The sequence below is a fragment of the Eretmochelys imbricata genome, chromosome 9 (assembly GCF_965152235.1).
Source record: "Eretmochelys imbricata isolate rEreImb1 chromosome 9, rEreImb1.hap1, whole genome shotgun sequence".
NCBI lineage: Eukaryota > Metazoa > Chordata > Testudines > Cheloniidae > Eretmochelys > Eretmochelys imbricata.
Window position 1 is genome coordinate 27,213,569 of NC_135580.1, and position 20,162 is coordinate 27,233,730.

The window sequence follows — 20,162 nt, forward strand, 5'->3', positions numbered from 1 at the left end:
TAAGGAAGTCAATAACCCAAAGGTATCTTTGTATCCAATAAAGGGTAGGACAGAAATTACAGCTGAATTGGAGAAGGAACCAGCTTGAGATCAGAGAGGTAAGTTCCAAAAAAAAGTAAGTGTGTCAAGACAAAGGAATTAAATAATATACGGACATGGCAAATAAAATGAAACCAAACCTACATGTCTCAATACCAACCATTATGCCTGGCAATGAAGATGATCTTGAAATAATAGGCATCTCTGAAATATGTTGCAATGACAAAATAAAATATACTATAAATTATACAGGAAGGATAGGTTAGGTTGCAGAGGTGGGGGGATAGCACTGTATCAAAATTATTCCATAGAATCTAACAAGAACCATACAGTAGGGTCCATATGGATAAAAATGCTAAGCGATAAGAATACAAATGTTTTGGTACGTTCATACTACTGACCTCTTGATCAGGAAAAGTATGCTAAGTGCACAATGCTGAGGGAAATCAAAAAGGTAACAAAATATAATGATGTTGCAATAATGGGTGACTTCAACTGCCTGCATATAGAACAATTAAATATCACAAGTTTTAGAGAATTTGGCACCTTAAACAACTGCTTCTTGGACCAACTACACAAAAGGAGAGGTTGGTAAGTATTTAAAGTTAAAGGATGTAATTACTAGCAGTATTCAGGGTAATTACTGTAGTAACTCTAAGGTTGCAAAACTGGCAAGTTTCTGATAGCCACCTGTGCGTGTAAACTTAGGTATGACACTGCCAAGATGCAACATTTTCACAGTAATTGAGACTGACATCTTAATGGTAATGAGAACACCCTGTGCTGGAGGGAGGCAAGAGAGGACAATTGTGATTTGGGGGTATTAAATATTTATCCATTTCACATCCCTTTATTACTGAAATTTGCATAATATTTAATCAACAGAGTCCAGTACACCCATCCAGAAATCTTTCCATCTCTCCCTCCACTCCCCCCCTGAAACTGACTGTTTTAGATAAAATGGAACCAGGATCTGAATCACACCTGGTTTGGGGATTTGCAACACCAAAAGGTGACCGATGAGATTTGCAACAGCAAAAAGACAGCCTCCTCGGCACACCTCTGCTTTCAACATGCCTTCTGAAATTGTATACAAATATTTTCAAAGGTTGTACCTTTTTTGCTTTTGTCTATCTCTCTCCTTCTTTGAGGATGATCCCAAATGCTGACCTTTCTCCAGCTCTTCTCCAGCTGCTTTCAGGACCCTACCTTGAACTGAGGTAGGCAGTTTTGCAATCAAGGGAGCCACCAACCATACGCCTCGACGTTCAGAAGAACTAAAAGCAGAATCACAAACTTATTTCATCCAAAATCTCAATCTACTCTTCACATCATTCTCAGTCATTGTAACCAATTGCAATGAGACAGATGATAAAGTTTTTTCTGGGATAGCTAGGCATTTGCTGAGCAGCCACAAATGATACATTCCAAAAATTCAGGGATAACACCAATGTTTACTGTTGAACAAGAGTAAAAAAACCAGTGACTTTCAGGTAACATTTCCTAAACATTCCCATTTCAAGTGCAAAAAGCCTTTATAAGTTTCGAAGTTTTCACTTCATTCTATGCATTATTAACCATTATGTCAGTTAAAATAATTTAAAAGGTGCTACACAAAAATACCTTAGGAATGTCTTTTTACCATTCTGTCTTGTATTACTTGTGTCAGCATTTCCAACAGAGTTTGGATTGAAGAGGCCTATACCAGAGTTAGAAGAGTTATTGTTTAGATCAGCGGATTGCTGAAACACCTCTATTGTCGCCTTTGCAATATTATCCAACAAGCTGTTCATTTCAGCCACAGACCCAGAACCCTACAGTGAAACATAAGTAAACTAGCATATTCATGGTATGTTTGCTCATGGGCTAGGTTCAAATTTTACATACTTTAATAAATTAAATATTTTGTAAGTACATTAAAAGAACCAAATACTTACAGGTTCCTTCATGCACTGTTTGATCATTAGCTGGAGCTCCAACCAAGATTGCCTGAGAGTCCATTGATCTAAGTTCTGAGTAAAATTATTAAAATGAAAAACATTTGTGTCAAGTTTATTGTAGAAATTTTTTTAACTCTCTTAACTGGAACAATTTAAATCATGTCACCACAGTAGATCACCACACTGTTCTTTAAAACTTTTGAAGCTTTAAGTTTTTCAAAGCAATTCAAGGACCTATCAGCCCAATCGTTATCCCTTTGCATTCTCCCTGCCCCCAAAATCAGCTCATCAATATTTTTAACCAATTCAAATTTTCTGATGCGGTAATGGCTGTTCATTACAAATTGTACTGTGTTCAGACAAAACGATCAAAAACTGAATTCACTGACATGATTTGTCATCAATGCAGACCAAATCACGCTCAGCATTAGGTCACCTAAATATGATTAAACTATAACTCCAACAGGGTTTGATCATAATTATCTGATGTGAGGATGAATATGATTTGTCCTTGTCCACACTGGCCAGCATCATGTTAGCTAACTCAATTCTTCACAATGGTATTCAAACATGATACAATTTTCTAGTGAAGACATGCCCACAGAGGAAGTAGATGGTAAAACAACCCACTAGGCTTGAAATCACTGTTGTAACAACGTAAAAACAATTCTGTACTCTTCTAAACATTGTCCTGTAGCTAATATGTTCTTGGCTTTAGTACCTCCTACTATTTATATACAGTCATTTGGATGCAAAGGGAGTTCCCAATCATCTTATGTATTGCCCAGGAAATTAACTCCACAAATGTGATGTTGTGAAAGTAATCCACTGTATCTATCCTGGAAGTGGTGATTACGTGGCTAAAATCATGCTGTCAGTTATGTTTTCTAGGGGGCTCTGTAAGTGGTTATTTTCCACTGTCAAATTTTACATAAGAGTAAAAAGCAAGAACCTGAGTGGGTGGATAAACAACTTCCAAGTCAAATCAATGCCAAAAATAAAGCACCTCTCAGCTACTGTAGACTGTTAATTGAGAGGAGATTATTTTCCCATTGACACACTGGGGCTTTACACAGGTGCAGTAATTTCTATAAGTGTTTTTCATTTATTTTCCCCACATCAATAGGGGAAACACAACCTCGAGATAATTCCATCATTAGGATGAGATTTACCACCTGAAGAATGGATGGGGGTTTGGTCCCTGTCCACTGTCTACCATGCTGACTAATATTGTTTCTTGTTTCCTTGTATTCCCTCATTTGTTTGTATCCAGCCATTGTCTTTTCTTATATGTAGATTATAAGATCCTTGAGGCAGGGGTGGTCTTTTTGTTCTCATAAAATCATAGAATATCAGGATTGGAAGAGACCTCAGGAGGTCATCTAGTCCAACCCCCTGCTCAAAGCAGGACCGATCCCCAACTAAATCATCCAGGCAGGGCTTTGTCAAGCCTGACCTTAAAAACCTCTAAGGAAGGAGATTCCACCACCTCCCTAGTATCCCATTCCAGTGCTTCACCACCCTCCTAGTGAAAAAGTTTTTCCTAATATCCAACCTAACCCCCCCACTGCAACTTGAGACCATTACTCCTTGTTCTGTCATCTGCTACCACTGAGAACAGCCTAGATCCATCCTCTTTGGAACCCCCTTTCAGATAGTTGAAAGCAGCTATCAAATCCCCCCTTACTCTTCTCTTCTGCAGACTAAATAGTTCCAGTTCCCTCAGCCTCTCCTCATAAATCATATGCTCCAGCTCCCCGCTTCTGTGTTCGTACAGCTCCTAGCACAATGGGATCCTGGTGGATGACTAAGGCTCCTAGGCACTATGATAACACAAATAATAAACAACAAAGACATTGGGGGATTGGTTGGAGTTCAGGGCTGTGTCCCCAAAACCCTGTGCCTCTGCACTGGCTCAGATATTCTTCAACAGAGCTGTACTGCCAACAATGGCTCCACCCACGGCTGCTCTGGAACCCACCTCAAAGACAGCACAGAGATTTTTCTTTTTACCTATCAGTTAATACAGCCCCAGAATTGATTCACTTTTCACTGGATTCCCTGGTGATTGCTAGGATGGGATAGGAGTGATTAGAGTAGTGCCCCTGTCTTTTCCACAAGTAGATCTCTGACTCCTCTGGAGAACCCTCTTTGGTAGTGGGCGTGGGAGGTGCTGGGGAGACATCAGACCACTTTCTCTTTTCCATGAAGGGTAGGGACACTTATCACATAGATCAGCTTGGGGTGACCTGGCACCCATTTTGGTGTTTGGGCATATATGGAAAGCAAGAGAAGTTACACCTGCTGAGCGTTTACTGTAAATAATAATTCCCACATGCAGATCTGAATAATTAGGGTTTGCAGGCATGATGTGACTGCACCCTAATAGGCTATACTCTGAACTGTCATGTTTCCAGACCAGGCTTCATAGAGGGTGAATCATTCCATTGGAGGAAACAGACAGCCACCAGATATCTACAGTGTAATATGCTTCTTGGAGCAACTGGTCCTGGAACCCACCAGAGGAGAGGCAATTCTTGATTTAGTCTTAAGTGGAGCACAGGATCTGGACCAAGAGGTGAATATAGCTGGACCGCTTGTAATAGTGACCATAATATAATTAAATTTAATATCCCTGTGGCAGGAAAAACACCACAGCGGACCAACACTGTAGCATTTAATTTCAGAAAGGGGAACTAGACAAAAGTAAGGAGGTTAGTTAAACAGAAATTAAAGGGTACAGGGCCAAAAGTGAAATCTCTGCAAGCTGCGTGGAAACTTTTTAAAGACACCATAATAGAGGCTCAACTTAAATGTATACCCCAAATTAAAAAACATAGTAAGAGAACCAAAAAAGAGCCACCGTGTCTAAACAAAGTAAAAGAAGCAGTGAGAATCAAAAAGGCATCCTTTAAAAAGTGGAAGTTAAATCCTAGTGAGGAAAATAGAAAGGACACTGGCAAATGAAGTGTAAAAATACAATTAGGAAGGCCAAAAAAGAATTTGAGGAACAGTTAGCCAAAGACTCAAAAAGTAATAGCAATTTTTTTTTGAAGTACATCAGAAGTAAGAAGCTTGCTAAACCACCAGTGGGGCCACTGGACAATCGAGGTGCTAAAGGAGCACTCAAGGATGATAAGGCTATTGAGGAGAAACTAAATGAATTCTTTGCATCGGTCTTCAAGGCTGAGGATGTGAGGGAGATTCCCATTCCTGAGCCATTCTCTTTAGGTGACAGATCTGAGGAACTGTCCCAGATTGAGGTATCATTAGAGGAGGTTTTGGAACAAATTGATAAATTAAACAGCAATAAGTCACCAGGACCAGATGGTATTCACCCAAGAGTTCTGAAGGAACTCAAATGTGAAATTGCAGAACTACTAACTGTAGTCTGTAACGTATCATTTAAATCAGCTTCTATATCAAATGACTGGAGGATAGCTAATGTGATGCCAATTTTTAAAAAGAGCTCCAGAGGTGATCCCGGAAATTATAGGCTTGTAAGCCTGACTTCAGTACTGGGCAAACTGGTTGAAACTATAATAAAGAACAATATTGTCAGACATACAGATGAACATAATTTGTTGAAGAGTCAAGGGAAATTATTCCTCACCAATCTACTAGAATTCTTTGAGGGGGGTCAACAAGCATGTGGACCAAGGGGACCAAGTGAATATAGTGTACTCAGAAAGCCCTTGACAAGGTCCCTCATCAAAGGCTCTTACGCAAAGAAAGCTGTCACGGGATAAGAGGGAAGGTGCTCTCATGGTTTGGTAACTGATTAAAAGATAGGAAATAAAAGGTAGGTATAAATGGTCAGTTTTCAGAATGGAGAGAGGTAAATACTGGTGTCCCCCAGGGGTCTGTTTTGGGACCAGTCCTATTCAATATATTCATAAATAATCTGGAAAAAGGGGTAAAGAGTGAGGTGGAAAATTTTGCAGATGATACAAAATTACTAAAGATAGTTAAGACCCCGGCAGACTGTGAAGAGCTACAAAAGGATCTCTTAAAAGTGGGTGACTGGGCAACAAAATGGCAGATGAAATTTAATGTTGATAAATGCAAAGTAATGCACTTTGGAAAGCATAATCCCAACTATACAAATAAAATGATGTGGGTCTAAATTAGCTGTTACCACTCAAGAAAGAGATCTTGGAGTCATTGTGGATAGTTCTCTGAAAACATCTACTCAATGTGCAGCGGCAGTCAAAAAAGAGAACAGAATGTTGGGAATCATTAGGAAAGAGATAGATAATAGGACAGAAAATATCATGTTGCCTCTATATAAATCCATAGTACTCCCACATCTTGAATACTGTCTGCAGATGTGGTCGCCCCATATCAAAAAAGATATATTGGAATTGGAAAAGGTTCAGAAAAGGGCAACAAAAAAGATTAGGGGTATGGAATGGCTTCCGTATGAAGAGAGATTAATAAAACTGGGACTTTTCAGCTTGGAAAAGAGATGACTAAGGGGAGATATGATTGAGGTCTATAAAATCATGACTGGGATAGAGAAAGTAGATAAGGAAGTGTTGTTTACTACTTCTCATAATATAAGAACTAGGGGTCACCAAATGAAATTAATAGGCAGCAGGTTTAAAACAAATAAAAGGAAGTATTTTTTCACACAATGCACAGTCAACCTGTGGAACTCCTTGCTAGAGGATGTTGTGAAGACCAAGACCATAACAGCTTTCAAAAAAAAGAACTAGATAAATTCATGGAGGATAGGTCCATCAATGGATATTAGCCAGGATGGGCAGGAATGGTGTCCCTAGCCTCTGTTTGCCAGAAGCTGGGAATGAGTGACGGGAGATGGATCACTTGATGATTAACTGTTATGTTCATTCCCTCTGAGGAACCTAGCATTGGCCACTGTCGGAAGACAGGATACTGGGCTAGATGGATCTTTGATCTGACCCAGTAGGGTCATTCTTATTTTTTATGTAATACTTTATCATCTAAATCAGCATTTGTAAAAGTTCAAGTCCTGACCCAGTAATGGGTTGCAGCACGTAAGGCATTGGGTCACTCCGGTCAGCACCACCGACCGGGCCATTGAAAGTCCTGTCAGCAGTGCTGCCCAGCTAAGGCAGGCTAGTGCCTACCTGTTCCGACATCACGCTGCACCCCGGAGGTGGCCAGCAGCAGGTCTGGCTTCAAGGCAGGGGGGCCACTGGGCTCCATGCACTGCCCCCACCCTGAGCACTGGCTCCACACTCCCATTGGCCAGGAACCCTAACTGCTTGCATGCCTCCACCTAGGAGCCAGACCTGCTGCTGGCTGCTTCAGGCGCAGCATGGTCCACAGTGCCAGAACAGGCAGGAAGCCTGCCTCTGCACCCTAGCTGCGCTGCTGACCGGGAGCTGCCAGAGGTACATCCGCACCCCAATCCTGCACCCTAAACCCCTGCCCCAGCCCTGAGCCCCCATAATCCAGAACCCCTTCCTGCACCCCAAACCCCTCATCCCTGGCCCCGCACCCAGCCCAGAGCCCTGACCCCCTCCTGCACCCCAACCCCCTGCCCCAGCCCAGAGCCCCCCGCCCCACCCAGAGCCCCTCCCACACCCCAAGCCCCTTATCCCCAGCTCCGTTGGATCGTGGGCATCAACAGTTTTCTTCAACTGGGTCCCCAGAAAAAAAGTCTGAAAACCACTGATCTAAATCATCCAAATTTCTGAATGCCATTAGTGACAGCAGGAGCAGAAAAGAGGAAGGAGACTGAACTGATTGAAAGAGATTCAGAGTTAGTTTTGTGATAGTGAGTCTTCAGAACAGATTTTCTCTCTCTTTTCTGACCTCTCCAAGATATCTAAATATCTTAAAAGGCTGCTTACTATTTCTGTAAACTCTTTTCATCTCAAGTCTCTTACTCATTTGAAAACATTTGTCAAAGTTGCGTGCTGCTGTAGATTTCACAGATCCACTGCACTTTAATAAATTTTTAATACCTGTTAAAATTATTAGTTCCCATTCTTAAACTCTACACTTCAAAAGTCGCTGAGTGCAACAAACTTACAAAAGCAAAGAAATTCAAAGCCACAGCTTTGCATTATAAGTATCTCATTGGATAGTGATGTTACATACTACATGGTTTTGAGCTACAAATTTTGATCCAGTTGGATGGGTTAAAGACAGATTAAGAATTTTTACTCTAAAATGCCTCATGTTTTTCTAGGGCCAGTAAGAAGCTTTATGTTAAACTTTCTATCTTGCTGCTTTGAAGTAGGATACAATATGTTAAAATAAAAACTAGGGATAAAAGGGATAAAGGATAAAAACTATGGTAATCAGAGGATGGCTATGTCTAAACTACAGACGTCTGCTGGCATGGCTGTGCTGGTCAGTGAAGTAGCGTGATACCTGACAGACAGCTGTGAAAGCAGAAGTCTGTAGTGTAGATGCAGCAAAACTGTGTTTTTACTGATATAGTTAGGTTTCACTTGTTAGGCATAGTTTTACTATACTGCTGTCAAATGCAGTTTTGCTGGTAATAGGTACAGCCACACCAGGAGCTCTCTGCCTGTATAGCATACTCGTATTATTATAATGGTCAAACACTCCTAGACTAGACATGGACTAGATCTCGAAACTCCAGCCAATATACTTTGTGCTTCTAACAGAGGATGAAATACATAGATGGACAAACGTGGATTTGATTTTGGAAAGTAAGCTTGAATAGAAACTTTTGCTGGTCAATAAAAGTACTTGACAGGAAATATCTATCAACTACAAAAAACAGGGAGAAAGGGAACTCAGGGTTGTCAGCTCTTCTGCTTTTGGTTGCGGCTGGAGCCTGAGTCACGATGACAGAAGAAGCTCCAGCCCTTGCATGAATTTCAGCCCTACCTGGGAAGGAAATCCCCTCTGATTGGCCGCTATTTCCACTTCCCTCACTCTTGGTGAAGTACAGCTAATCAGGGCTGCTGCATGAAGCAGGAAGAGCCCCAGCTCCTCTCCATAGGAGCTGGGAGAAAGGAGCAGATAGAGCCCAGTATCTCAGAGTGGTTCTGTTCCCTCCTCCCCTCTCTTCTCCTGAGAATAATGGGTCAAGTCTCCTTTCTCCTCCTCCTTCCTGCAACACCTAGAAAGGGAAAGGGGTGTGTGTGAAGAGGCCCTGAAGTTGCCTGGCCCCAAGGCTGGGGAAAAGAGAGAAGGGGGTGAAGAACCCCTGGAGCTGCCCCACTCCCAGGCCTGGGAAGAGGCATAAGAGAACCCAATTGCAGCACCTGCCCAGGCCTGACAGGAGGGATCAAGAGCCCAAGGAGTTACATGAGGAGCAGAGATGGAAGTTGCTGTACAGGCAGATGTTGGGGCTGGAGGTGGGCAAAACACTAATTAATTAAAATTCTGAAGAGAAGTTGGAAGCACTGAACAACCAGTTATCAAGAGCTCCCTGCAGCAAGGGGACAAAATCATCATACTCAGATCTGGGAGAACTGGCATTGGCAACACTAATTGTTTCTCATGGGGGCTGGGGTGGGCAAAAGACAGGCCCAAAATGCATTGACAAAAAAAAAATCTCATAATTGGAGGGGAGGGGGGTCTGAGTAATTACTTTTGAACTTTGGGGGTTGGTAATATTGGGAATTGAAAGACATCTGCATTGAATTGATGGTGCTGCTGAATGAGACTTCACGAGTTAATATCTTACAGAAGTAATTTGGAATAATTTTACATTTTATTACCTGAAGTATGCGCTTGATGTGTTGCCTTTGAGCGTTGTCACCCTCTGTGCATTCTTTAATACCATGAGGGTAACAGATAAGCTGCAGTAGTTTCTGTGCTTGCTTGTTTGAAAGAACAGGATCCAATATAAGATCTTTGTCCGTGCATAACCTCTCAGGCTCTTTCAAGCAGTGCTCTCCCACCCATTCCTGAAAGTAATCAAACAGCTGGATCGATGTCAATATAACACTCATTTTTCACATATGCAATGCACACAAAACACATTTTCCACATGCAGATATTCACAAACTGAAAACCAGTTCCACATAAGTCTATATGATACTTGAAATTTCACCTTCATTCAGTAATTTATAACCCTTAAAAGTACAGTACACTTTCAACTGTTTTCCAGAATTTGTTTCCTTAAAAACACTAAAAGCAGATTGATAATTAACTGATTCTACCAAATGATATCCACAAGTTGCATGAGCACTTTTTACCAGATAATTCATGGAACATCACTGGCATTTCTCAGGTAAGGCCTGCTATACCAGCCACCAAAAGGGCAGGGTGTTTGAGGTTCAACTGGGAAAAATAGTGTTAATTAAAAAGACTGGAACATACTGAAGACTATAGGCCAAATTCACCCCCATTTTAGCTCCACTGACTTTTAAATGACCTCTGGTCAAAGCCAAGCAACTACAAGGGAGAACTCAGATTCAAATACCATAAGAAAAAGACGTATAGTACATCCTCAAAGTCTGTTTTGCATTCAAACATATTAAAGCCTCTTACATGACAGATTTTTGACAAAAATAATGTTGTCTATAAAGAAAAGCTAGGAAACACAGTTTTACAAATTACCTGCTGGCAAATAGTTCTTAGCACATATCTAGCATATTCACTTAGACTAGCAGTTTCTATGGAAATAGCTTTTCCACATTTCAGTGTGTGAGAGGCACCCCAAATTTCATCATCATTAAGGTCATCTAATAAACCTCTCATAGTGAAGTCCTCATTCTTCAAAGAGTTAACACCGCTGCTGCCAATTTCAGCATCACCTACACAGCAGAAGCACAGGAGTACAAAAGTGAAAATCTTATTGAAGTCTTGAGATTTTGAATTTGCATAGTCAGTTAAGGAAGCATTCGAAGGTATGTCCTAGCTGAGAAACAACGCAGAAATGAAGTTTGTGCACAGCCAAATTAGACAGCAGGCAACACAAATAAAAACTGGATATTAGAAAAGTACAATTTTTGAAAATGTTACTTCCTTATTTTGCTTCATATATTTTTCATTAAAATGAAATTTACTTTTTCTGAACTTGAAAAAGTTACACAAACCAAACCAAGAAAGAGACTACATCCTTCCTACCCCCAGTAACGAGTACTCATGGGCACACAGACTTGATTTGGCTGTAAAATAAGGAAAAGTTGGGTTACTCATCCTTTTAGGTGTCCCTTTTTTCCAAGTCTTGTCTCTTACTCTGATTTATTAACTCTCGATAGATCAAGAGACAAGTTTTGACTGGTGGTCACCTTAGCCCACCTTACTATGAACTTCTTGACAAGAGAGATTTATTTTCCTGGGAATGGAAAAGGGCAACGCATGCTGAGGGAGCCCTGTCAGAAAGGGCAAACACTGAATAACCCATCCTTTCTGCAAATCATCAGCACAACTGCACAAACTTAACCTCAATATTTAATTTTGGCAGTGGGAAAGGGGACAGACTAAGCAAAGTAAGATTGTTTGGGCAAGAAGCAGAAATAAATATTTGCATAATGCCCTATGTTGAAATGGCAACTAACAACCTTTGAAGAGTTTGAAATCTTACATCAAAGCGCTCTCTCACAATGCAAGATGCAACTACTATTTTTAACAGTGAGAAATAAGCCCCGAATGTTAAAAATAATTTCACAACTGTTGTGGGACCGTCTGAGATCATGCATTATGTAGGAAAATAGTTATGTTTCCAGGTGATATGTAAGTTAGTGGGACAACATACCCATTCTAGCATTTAGCAGAAAACTCTTGTGGACCTTAACTGGTTTGCCATATGCTCTCTCCAGCACTTATCAAGCACCACAATTTGATCTAATGACAATCTCAATAACAAATATGGCACAGGAAGTCCGGACGATTCAGCCAGTTAAAACACCTTGATACAGCCACATGAACCAATATTCCATTAAAACATCCCCATCAAGTCAATCGCCATTTAAATAGTCATCCAAGCATCTGCCCATCTTCCTGTTGTCCTTGATGGTTAAAAGTCTCTCTGCTATTCCAGCTCAAGTCCTTTAAAACAGAGACACCAAATTTTGCTTTTTGGCTGTCTCTACAATGGGATTTTTTTGTTAAAATCTTATACCATTGCTGCCACTGCCACAGCAATACCAGTGATAGTAACTAAGAAACTGCTAATGTAGACAGAGTTATAAGCAGCACTGGCATTTTTACCACAATCGTGTCTACACTTGCTCAGAGCAAGTCTGCACAACGCGATGCTTAAAATGTCAGCAGCTGCTGGTGACCTGTGTACGATGCTTGTTCTCCCACCATTACCAGTGGGAAGCTGCACCAGTGGAAAAATGTCCTTATCTCAAGATCTATTTCATCATATGAAATCCTCACAGTTTGTATCACGTCGATGTTATTCTCCAATAAGCAGTACCCTGAATCTCTCCTTAACAGGATTAAAACCACCTGTACTTTTTACTCATCAAAATTAGAGGACACATTATGATAGACTGGCTTGTAACTGAACACTGCCTTCTTATGTATAGAATAGATCACTACCTGCTGATATATCAGTGTATTTGACTGACTGAGCTTGATGAGACGCTGATTCTTCAACTAACTCTGCACAGTGGGATCCCTGCACCCACGTGCAGGGCTACTGAAGCCAATATATTTCCACACTCATGTGGAGCCCTACCCAGGCAGTCAGTTGCAAGATTTGGAACTAACATTTATGGTAAGAAGGGAGACTTGCCACTAATCAAGTACTACAGTTATGAGTTCTTATGAGAAATAGTTATAAACAGAGTTTCTACATCAGCCCCTCTCTTCTGAGCATGGAAGGCACAGGTAGTGTTGATATGTAGCAGAAAATCCCCCTACACACATTTCTAAAATTATTACTTGTTTAACAAACCATAGCAACATTTTAAAAAAATAACTCTTTATTAATTTTGATTAGAAAAGATCAATGCCATGGCAAACATATTTCCAAATGGACTGAAAGCAAGAAAATAAGAAAAGAATATCTCGGAAAACTGAAATCTTGTAAAAAAAAATCCCCCAAAACTAACATAACCCAGAACTAAACCAACAATTAAGGGAATTAATAAGTTAAAACATACAGGGCCCTAAGCATGAGATATTTATACAGTATTTACTCAGTTCTTCTAAGCCAACCCCCGGCCATGGAAGTCAATAGGAGTTTGCCTGACTAATGATCTGAGGATCTGGCACATTATAATTAATAGATATTAGTCAGAAATGGAATATCGCATCTGACCTGCAGGGCTTGGGCCCAACTCTGGTAATGCCACTATAGTCCAATCTACAGTGCTTCAACAATAACCATAAAACAGCAAAAAACAAACAAAACGGGTCTAAAAAACAGACCGAATGACACAAAATAGGACAAAATGTATGTGAATGGATAATAATGACGTGAGCCCGAATCTGCCTTTCTTGCACACCATAACCATCTACATGGTGTTATGGTTATCAAGCTTGGTATTTGCAACTGCAAATCACATACCAACAAGGGTAGGATGACCAGATGTCCCGATTTTATAGGGACAGCCCTGATATTTGGGGATTTGTCTTATATAGGCGCCTATTTACCTCCTACCCCTCTGTCTCAATTTTTCATACTTGCTGTCTGGTCAGCCTAAACAAGGGAGACCTAGTTACGCAGATGTTACGAGTTATTTATTGTACAGAAGGAAGCTAAAAAAATTCTACTTTTCTGAGCTGAACCCACAACATTGCAGTAAGGTTTGTGAAAAGACTACCTTGAATATACTCCTACTGCAGTTCACTATACAACTATGTCTTTCACTTTGGGGAGAGATTAAATTTTCTAAAACTGATTTCTGCTCCCCAAATTAATTACTTATTAAGCATTAACCCCATTAGGTATAGCATACCTGAGGCTTTTCTCAATAAATTAAGTGCAATTTTTAAGAAATTCATTTGAAATGTGAGAAGGGATTTTTAAAAACATCAATATTTCATCTTCCAAAATATTATATTTTGATTATTATTAAGGTGAGGTGAGGTGGGACGGTGCTAGAGAAATGGGTATTCTAGATCTCTGTACCATATAGCCTTTAACTGGCACAAGCTCCTGTAAGAGAGTTTGCACTGAATTGCATTGCAAATACAGAGTTTGCATTGCAATGCATAATGTAACCCGTGCACTAGTCATTTATTCAAACCTCAGCAATGCAGGAAAATAAGAATTCTAATCCAATCACTGCAAACAGCAATAAAGTACGGATGTTAGCCACAAGTATGATTTTAACTCCACTTCAATCCACCCCAAATGTAGGTGTATACTAGAGAAGTTATAATGGTATAGCTATGTCGTTTAGAGTGTGATTTTTTTTTAAACCAGCATAGCTATACTTTTAGCATAGTATACAGTATAGCAAAACTTTGGAGCGTAGACCAGCCCGTACTTTATAAATCTCCACTTAGGATACACTTTTGTCAGTTTAACTATGTTGTGTCAGCAATAGCTCAAAGTATAATGTCACCTGAATTTTTGCCAGTATAGCTTGTTTGCTCAGGAGGGCTGGAATAAGGTATGATGGCAAAAGCACAGTTTGTTGGAATATGCTGCATCCCCACTGGAAGTACTTTGATGTTACACGCTACCATTATAGCTCTACCAGCAAAGTGATTCTAGTGTACAGCTGGCCTTAGGCTTAAGAACTGACATAAGTGGAGCGTTAGTGAGTGCTCTGCTGTGGAAGGATTGTTTAACAATGGTTCTTTCAAGACTTCAGAAATTCAATTTCAGGCATTAGGATTTACTTCTAAGTCCAAACATGAGAATAAGTGAAGCTTAAGAGTTGGATTCAGGACACTCCCCTTAGAAATGTCTTAAAACATGTTTAGACTAGGTCAAGTTAAAATTTACTGTGACTTTCTGACAGGAAGTGTGCGCAAGAGTCACATCTGCTTAAAGTCACGTAAGTCTGGGGCTGACTCACCAGAGAAAACTTCTGTCTCTTGACCTGTGGGGGGAAAGCTACTCATTGGTGTCAAGGAAGCACAGGAAGAATCCAAATTTGTCTTCAGTCAGGTACTTTAATAACTAAGGATCCCCAATCACAGAAGCATTCTCAAGAAAATGAATAAAACCGATTCCTTTTTTAGCCAAGTGTTAAACTGAAGATCTTCATAACACACACACACACACCTCTGAATAATCTTACCAAGCATCAAAATTGCTTTTAAGACTGCAAACACAGCTCCCACTTCAATGCTGTTGTGAGCAGCAGTCAGAAGGTGGCGGTCACAAGAAGAGCGAATGCCCGGGAATGACTTCCCTAAGAGCAGAGAAAGAGATATATGTAATACTCAGGTTTCAGAGTAACAGCCGTGTTAGTGTGCATTCGCAAAAAGAAAAGGAGTACTTGTGGCACCTTCGAGACTAACCAATTTATTTGAGCATGAGCTTTCGTGAGCTACAGCTCACTGTTATTCTTTACCAGCACAGACTTCTTTATACAAGAACTTTTCTACAATGCATCAACGACTAATTGATGAGGTAAAATGCTGTTTTGCTTGAAGCTGTAGACCCAGCTGTAGTTAATTAAAATGAATGGGGGTAAGTAGTAGCATACTAACAACAAAACTAGCTACAGTCATTTAAATCTAGGAAAATACGGTTCTGATCCTGCCTTTAATCAAGAGCCTTAAAGAAGTGTCTCAAACATAAAATTCAATAATTTAAACTGGTAAGTTATCAAGGAAAGGAAAGTCTATTTTGGTTTCAGCTATAGAGGTTTATGAATTTTTCCCCCTCATCCTCTTCCACAACAAAGTTATTATATAAATCTAACAAAGTATATTTAATACAAATTTCTTGATGTATATATAGTTCAGGCTGATTCTGCACCACTGAAGTCATTGGATATTTTTCCACACTTCAGCAGGAGGAGGACCAGGCCCAAAGTCAAGAAATGAGAAAATGGCGGTTGAACATATAAGATTTGCTATATCCACTTATGCATATGTTTTAAGAAAGTCTGTGTTAGGATCTCATAAGATTGTACATGATACAGTCAAAAACAAAATAATTGTTTTTGAAGATACATATCTTCAGAATTTGAAAGAGGCAAGAGCAGTGTAGCAGTAAAAGATTTCTCCCAGTTTAGTTGTCTTCACCAGAACTATACACAGCTGTTATATTTAAACTGAACTTTTGTTAAACTTACTATGACAAAGGCTGGAGTTCTACATTGACAGGATAACATTTTAATGCTCAGGTATCCATAATCCATTGAGTTCAGCAGTGAAATTGCTTCATCTGCATAACCATTTGGTTTAAAGGCCCTATTTTTCCAGATAAATCAGAAGTATGTGCTGCTGAGCTGCTTAACTATACTTCAGTATGCAAGAATCTTTTGACTGCACATCCACAGTTTAAAAAATGAAAATAAAAAATGCAAAGACAATCATTGTTCAGCTTCTCAGAGAACATTATATTCCATGGCAGAATTTTATTCACTGAAATGGTCTGATTACTTCCATACCAATGACTGTTTGGCCTCTGCCCCTTTTATCTAATATTGCCTACAATTTTCAAACCCAAGTGTGGAAAAAAGTAATGAAAGTATGATGCAGGAGGCCTATGCAGAAGTTTCAGAATTCACTTCATTTTCTAAAATGAAAAGAACATAAAGCCTGTCAACTTACCCGTTGCTTGGGGTAACAGGTAGAGCTGGGGCGTTCTAAAGAGATGAAGCAGAAGACGGCATGTCATTCTCGCTCCAGGTTCAGCATCTGGGTCCCCACAGGCTATGGAAAATGGGATATTGACACAAGGCACCTCTCTCAAGGATCTTAGAAATCATATACAGAATTCACTGGAAGATCCACAGAAATAATTCTGTAAGACAGAACCTATTTCAAATGCAACTAGAGCATTTTATTTGATGGGAGTCAGCATTTGTAGGTTTTTGGAAGAAGAGAGGTTAATTAAGCAGAACTAATTGTTGGAGGAAAAAGCAAGGGGAGAAGTGGTCAAATGAGAGCAGAAATGAAGATCTGGGTGAAATTGTGTAGAGCATTTAAAGCAAGGATCATCACAGAAGTGAAACAGAAGGTGAGAAAGAGCTAGTGGAGGGATTCCAAACATTTTGTGTTATGGTCTGATCAGTGGGCAAGGCAGAAGAATGTACCTACTCAACTCTGAATGGACTAGAAGGGAGCAAGAGGAGGCCACAGAGAAAGTGATATCAGTAGTTGAGGCTCGAGGTAACCAAGATATAGATGAGAATTTTAAGTTGTGAGGGCTGGAAGGAAGGGTTAGATTTTTGAAATGTTGTGAAAGAACTAACACGCTTTGGCAATTATCTGGATGTGTTGTGTGCAAGACACAAAGAAGTCATATATCATATGGAGATAGGGGACCTGGATAATAGGGAGAAGGATGGTGTTGTCAAAGAAGTAGAATGCATTTTATATGACCTTTATATCATTTATCAAACACAGATTCTTTGATTCGCCCTGACATTAATACTACTTATGGGACCAGTCTGTTACAACGTGTAGAGAGAGTATCCTGGCCGTCACATACTGCAGTAGCATTCTGCATCAGAAAGTGGTTTCAGAATGAGTTGTAAATTTGTGCAATCAACAGAAAGAAAAAAGTTTTTAAAAACAAAACATCACAATGTGTCTAGATTGATATTGATATTTTCTTACCTGCTGCAAGGAGAGAGGGAAGTGCAACATGCTGAACTACATCCTCCAGAGAAAAACATTGCCGGGCTATCAGAATAGCAATGAAAGTGGCCAGTGAATCATGGAATGAGAGGTCACTCACCTTGAAAGAAAAACAACACTGGAATGCTTTCACGTTATGATACACAAATCTTCATTGCTGTGATTAATGACCAAGATATAAAAGCGAACTTGGCTTACTAATGAAGAGTAAAATTATCACAAATAAGCAGATTCCTCCACTTTTTAATGCACCTCCCAAATATTTTCAATAGCAAACGTCTATTGATTTAAGTTAATTACAAAATGTACTGTTTTTTTCTTTATACATTAAATTTTAATTAAATGAATAGGAGACAAAAATTGATTTATAAAAGATGGAACAGATGTTATCTTTAAATAGAAATTGGTGGCACACATATTCAATCCTCAGCTGCTAGCACACAGCAAGAAAAATTCTAGATTTACACAGCTGTCCTTTAACATGCATGGTCAAAGAATAAACCAATCTTTTAAAGTACTAGGATAAATATATCAAGCCAGGTCCTCCACTGATGGAAACTGTCATAACCCCACTGGCTTCAATGGAGCTCTGACAATTTACAGCAGCTGAGTTAGGATCAATGAAGTGTATTACACCCTTATGATTAAGTGCCAGCCCAGAGGCATGCTATTTAAGAGTGGGACTGTTCAATTCATGGAAACAGTGATTGAGAAGGAAGCTATGCATATAGATATCTGCCTGTCTCTTTCACAAGGTACCTCCCATAACCTATAGCACTACACTAGAGTAGTGCAATGAGAAAAAAATGTATTTGAGTAAAAACACAACTCTGTATGTAGTCTATATTTCATTTTGAATGAAACAATGAAAATGCAGAAAACATAATTCAGGAGTTTCAGAAGATGCTTTGAAAAGATAAACAGATACAGTTCTAAAACCCTGTTCCACAATATATAGTGTTTAGATACTATGTGATGGGTATTCTAGAGGCAACTTAAGATAAATATGTTTAACTGGTACTTATATTTCAAGATACATTCAACTTACATCCACACTGCAAAGCAGATCATTAAAACCCCAGACATGGTTTGAAGAACAGCAAAGAGCCTTTAGAACCCCTAACCATTCCGAACTTAGCACTGTGCAGCATGCTGTCAACTCTGCGCAAAGGTTAGCTATATCATTAATTCTAGAAGACAAGAAAAAACAAGTTAACAGAAGAAAAACGCTCATTAGCAATAAATATTTTGGAGATAAATAAAAGTTTATGTCCAGATCTATATTTCAGATTTCATCTAGGTCTCTCCAGTTGTGGAGACCTATTCTTGCTAACTACAACGTTTGGTACATGCATTGTCCCCAGTGACTGGCATGAGTCTAATGTGCTGTTGCACAAGGCACTGCATTTTGTAGAGATCCTCCTATGACAGAATGTACCCATGTTTACACCCCACACCCTGTTGTAATAATCTTGGTTCAAGTTAGGACTTTTAAGGTATCATTTGAAAACTTATCATTTGCTGGTCAGTACTGTCCTGATAAAATATGTGTAGCTACAGTGTATGTGAAGTTATAATATTCTACTATATGGTGTTATTAACACATATTCCAAACTGAGATCCATCTCAAAGAAAGGAATGTGAGCTCTGTTTAATTTGCGTTTAAGCATTAAGCAGAGTAATCAGCTAGGTATGAGAGACAAAGGAAGTTTAAACAGAGAAAAACAGATAGAAAAACACATCAGGGAATACCCTTCCACATAGACTCGGCCTCCTGAATCTCAGCTGGAAATGCTTTTCAAGAGGGAGACTGACACTAGAAAAAGGAGGGACAAACACCCCAAGGCACCCCTCCTCTCTCCCTGCCCATCAGTTTGCTGCACCTGAAGCAACAGAAGAAGCCTTCGTAGAGAGAAGAATCCCTGGGAGAAGGGGTCCTGACCTAGAGGATTTGGTCAGTAAGACTGCTGAAAGCATATGGTGAGAAATTTTCTTGAATCTGATATAGTTTGTTAAGTTGGGCACCAGTAGCATTTTAACTTTATTTTCTTGTAAACATTTCTGACTTTTATGCCTCATTACTTGTATTCACTTAAAATCTCTCTCTCTAAACTTGGTTTATTGTTTTATCTAATCCAGCGTGTTTGAAGTTATGTGTTTCGGAAACTCCATTTGTTATTTCTATTAAAAATATAACAGACTTCACATAAATGTGTACTATCCAGGAGACGGCTGGGCAGTACAGGACATACATATATGGGGGGAAACAGAAAACTGGGGGTGTTTTGGGGTCATCCTGCTGTATAATCAAGGCTGGTCAGAGCCAAGGTGTGGCTGGCTGGCTGGCTGCAGCACACATGCAGACACAGCTGGGAGAAACTTGTATGCTGGAGGCTGTTAATAGCAGTCCACAGTGGAGGCTACAGCAGCAAAGCATTGTAAAGGGCACCACAGGTTAGAGGGCAGGGGTGACACAGCTACTCACTAATCTGGATTGTACCCTGGTAAATCACACCTCCGTTATCAGTTGTC

The 20,162-nt window shown here is 39.8% G+C and overlaps 1 protein-coding gene across 1 annotated transcript in view; it reads right to left on the reverse strand.

The window, feature by feature from the left end:
- The window catches only part of MED12L (mediator complex subunit 12L), a 326,616-nt gene that overhangs the window by 63,494 nt on the left and 242,960 nt on the right, over positions 1-20,162 (reverse strand). The window contains exons 22-30 of the mRNA XM_077826177.1: positions 18,679-18,820; positions 17,610-17,730; positions 16,599-16,700; positions 15,113-15,226; positions 10,518-10,714; positions 9,674-9,862; positions 1,977-2,051; positions 1,663-1,853; positions 1,155-1,316 (exon numbers count right to left, since the gene is read on the reverse strand). Coding sequence (XP_077682303.1) covers positions 1,155-1,316; positions 1,663-1,853; positions 1,977-2,051; positions 9,674-9,862; positions 10,518-10,714; positions 15,113-15,226; positions 16,599-16,700; positions 17,610-17,730; positions 18,679-18,820 — 1,293 coding nt within the window. The remainder of the gene's footprint in view (positions 1-1,154; positions 1,317-1,662; positions 1,854-1,976; positions 2,052-9,673; positions 9,863-10,517; positions 10,715-15,112; positions 15,227-16,598; positions 16,701-17,609; positions 17,731-18,678; positions 18,821-20,162) is intronic.